This window comes from Seriola lalandi, unplaced genomic scaffold (genome assembly GCF_002814215.2).
Source record: "Seriola lalandi dorsalis isolate HSWRI2012SDOR001 ecotype SW California unplaced genomic scaffold, Sedor1 jcf7180001963360, whole genome shotgun sequence".
Classification (NCBI taxonomy): domain Eukaryota; kingdom Metazoa; phylum Chordata; class Actinopteri; order Carangiformes; family Carangidae; genus Seriola; species Seriola lalandi.
The window spans coordinates 1-2,109 of NW_019434028.1; the positions used below are offsets into that span (position 1 = coordinate 1).

At 37.6% G+C, this 2,109-nt stretch overlaps 1 protein-coding gene across 1 annotated transcript; it reads right to left on the minus strand.

Annotated features, from left to right (window-relative positions):
• Window positions 1-607: 607 nt before the first annotated feature.
• On the minus strand, window positions 608-2,103 carry LOC111645615 (tyrosine-protein kinase Mer-like). Its single transcript, XM_023394910.2, has 2 exons — window positions 2,021-2,103; window positions 608-1,393 (listed from the first exon to the last, which is right to left on the minus strand). Exon 2 carries the CDS (start codon window positions 1,381-1,383, stop codon window positions 940-942), a length of 444 nt encoding a protein of 147 aa, XP_023250678.1. The 5' UTR covers window positions 1,384-1,393; window positions 2,021-2,103; the 3' UTR covers window positions 608-939.
• Window positions 2,104-2,109: the final 6 nt, after the last annotated feature.

Below are 2,109 nucleotides of genomic sequence, written 5' to 3' on the forward strand. Positions count from 1 at the left end.
TAGGCTGATTGGGACCTGAGAAAAATGATGCCCACATATGAGGACATTAGTTTTAAATTTCGATTACTGAGTGGCAGTATAATATCCTCATATGTGGTCACCAGGCCCTTGTTGAGAAAAAGTTAGTATTGTGGTCTAGAGAACCCAAAATGTGAGGTCCACATATGTGGACGCCAGGTCCTAGGGGGTTAAGTGACTATCTTCTTGTTACTTTAACTGAGTGCTCCTGAAAAATAAAATTACACACGGCACCTATTCAGCTCTAAATTTATTTTTTATTTTGCTGCTGGCAATCACCTGAATATTTAAATTTCAATGCAGATAATATCTGTCCTGCTTTTGACTCCACAACATATCTGACTGCTACTATTTATTTTTTCAGAATTTATGCATTAACGCTGAAATAAACTTTGTAAAATTTGAGTACTTTTTTTTATATGTCTAATTATAAAATATTAAATTATTTTAATGCAGCCCCCACCCTCTGCTACTTTTTTTTACATAAGTGAACAATTTGAGCTTTTTTTCCAGTTCTATAATTATCAGTGTGATGAAATGTGAAGAAATCTTAGCAAAATCTTTCCCAGTTTAATTATCAAGTCTCACATGAGTCAATAAAGCATTTATTTTTACAGTATACAACATGATCACTTTATAAATGTTTTGTACATTTCTATATTTACATTGCAACAAAGAATTCAATACAGTAAACACTTTCACAGTTCAGTGTATCTTAAGCTTATGGGAACATGTGCATGAACATGTTTGATGTTCACACACATAGACAACATTCCTAACACTGATCTTGGCTGTCCATGTAAAGCATATAACAAAAAAGGAAACGTCAAGGTGCTCCCAGTGCAATGAGGCAAAAAGGTTTAGTACTGATGAATCAAAGTGACAGTTTTATTACAGTTTTAATCTGCTGGGTACCAATTGTTACAGCAGGAAAGAAGTGTCACTTGAGCTGTGATCCATGCCAGTCACATCAGTAACCATGTCTCCATTTGCTTGACTTAAAGCATCACTCGACAAAAGAGGAGTGTCCACTGCAGGAGATCTCAGGGAAGGATCAGAGGAGATCACCACCACATAACGATCATCGTTCTCATCATCCTCGTCCTCCAGGCTCCCGTGAATGTCCACAGTGACTATTGAATTTTCTGCTGCCCGTTGGCTGCAGGAAGGGGATGAGCTGAAAACAGGACGTTCTGCAGGAAGTGTTTCCCCATCTGGGTCCTCTTCAGGAAAGCTGGTGTTAATATAGATGATATCGTCCCTGCTGAAAGACTCTGGGAGCTTTTCCGTGAGCTTTTCCAACATTTCTCGCAGTTGTGGAAAGAAGGGTCGGTCCAGTGGATCAGCCCTCCAGCAGCTGTACATGATCTCATACCTGAAAAATATAAATAACAAATTTAATAAGATGAATAATTGAATAAATCTTGATGCTTAAAAGCCTCGTTTTGGGATGCAGCTGACACAACTAGAGGCATTAATTTCAGGAAAATCTCCACTTTTGTAAGTTGTGTATTCAGTTTTTTTACTTTCACTGCAGATGGCAGTGATGAGCAAAGCCATAAACTTTTAAAAAGTGAAGGTTTTTGAGGCTGAAGTTGTTTCCTGGACTAGATGAAAGTCAAAACATTATCTCTTGTTTATCACAAGTTCAAATGGAAAACGTCTTCCAGGTGCTCAAGTTTATCATGTACTTTGCTGCAACACAAAGGAAAAAAAGAGAGCACTGCATACCAGGGGGTTATATAATGGAACTTAAGCTCCAAAAGCTCCAATACATGCAAACAGCAATTTAATCACAAACAGTTATATAAACTGTTCGTAAAAAGCTTAAATTTTATTTTTAAAACTGTCAATATATTAAGCTCCAATTTCTAATTTTTAAAATCACACCCATTCAGACAGACGAGGCCCCGCTTTACTTTCGTAGTCTATCTTGACTCTGTTACCTCCTAAAAAATCCAGCCCAAATTCAAGATTTGTGTTTCAAAGAGACAACACTCACAGATCATCCAAACAGTCTGTTGGTTGCTTCAGTCTGTTTCCTTCAACAAGGTAGTCGTAAATCTCATGGTTTGGGATGCCAGGGTAGGG

What these genes read in the sequence shown, in the direction of transcription:
- LOC111645615 (XM_023394910.2), bottom strand. Translation starts at nt 1,383, where the DNA reads ATGTACAGCTGCTGGAGGGCTGATCCACTGGACCGACCCTTCTTTCCA.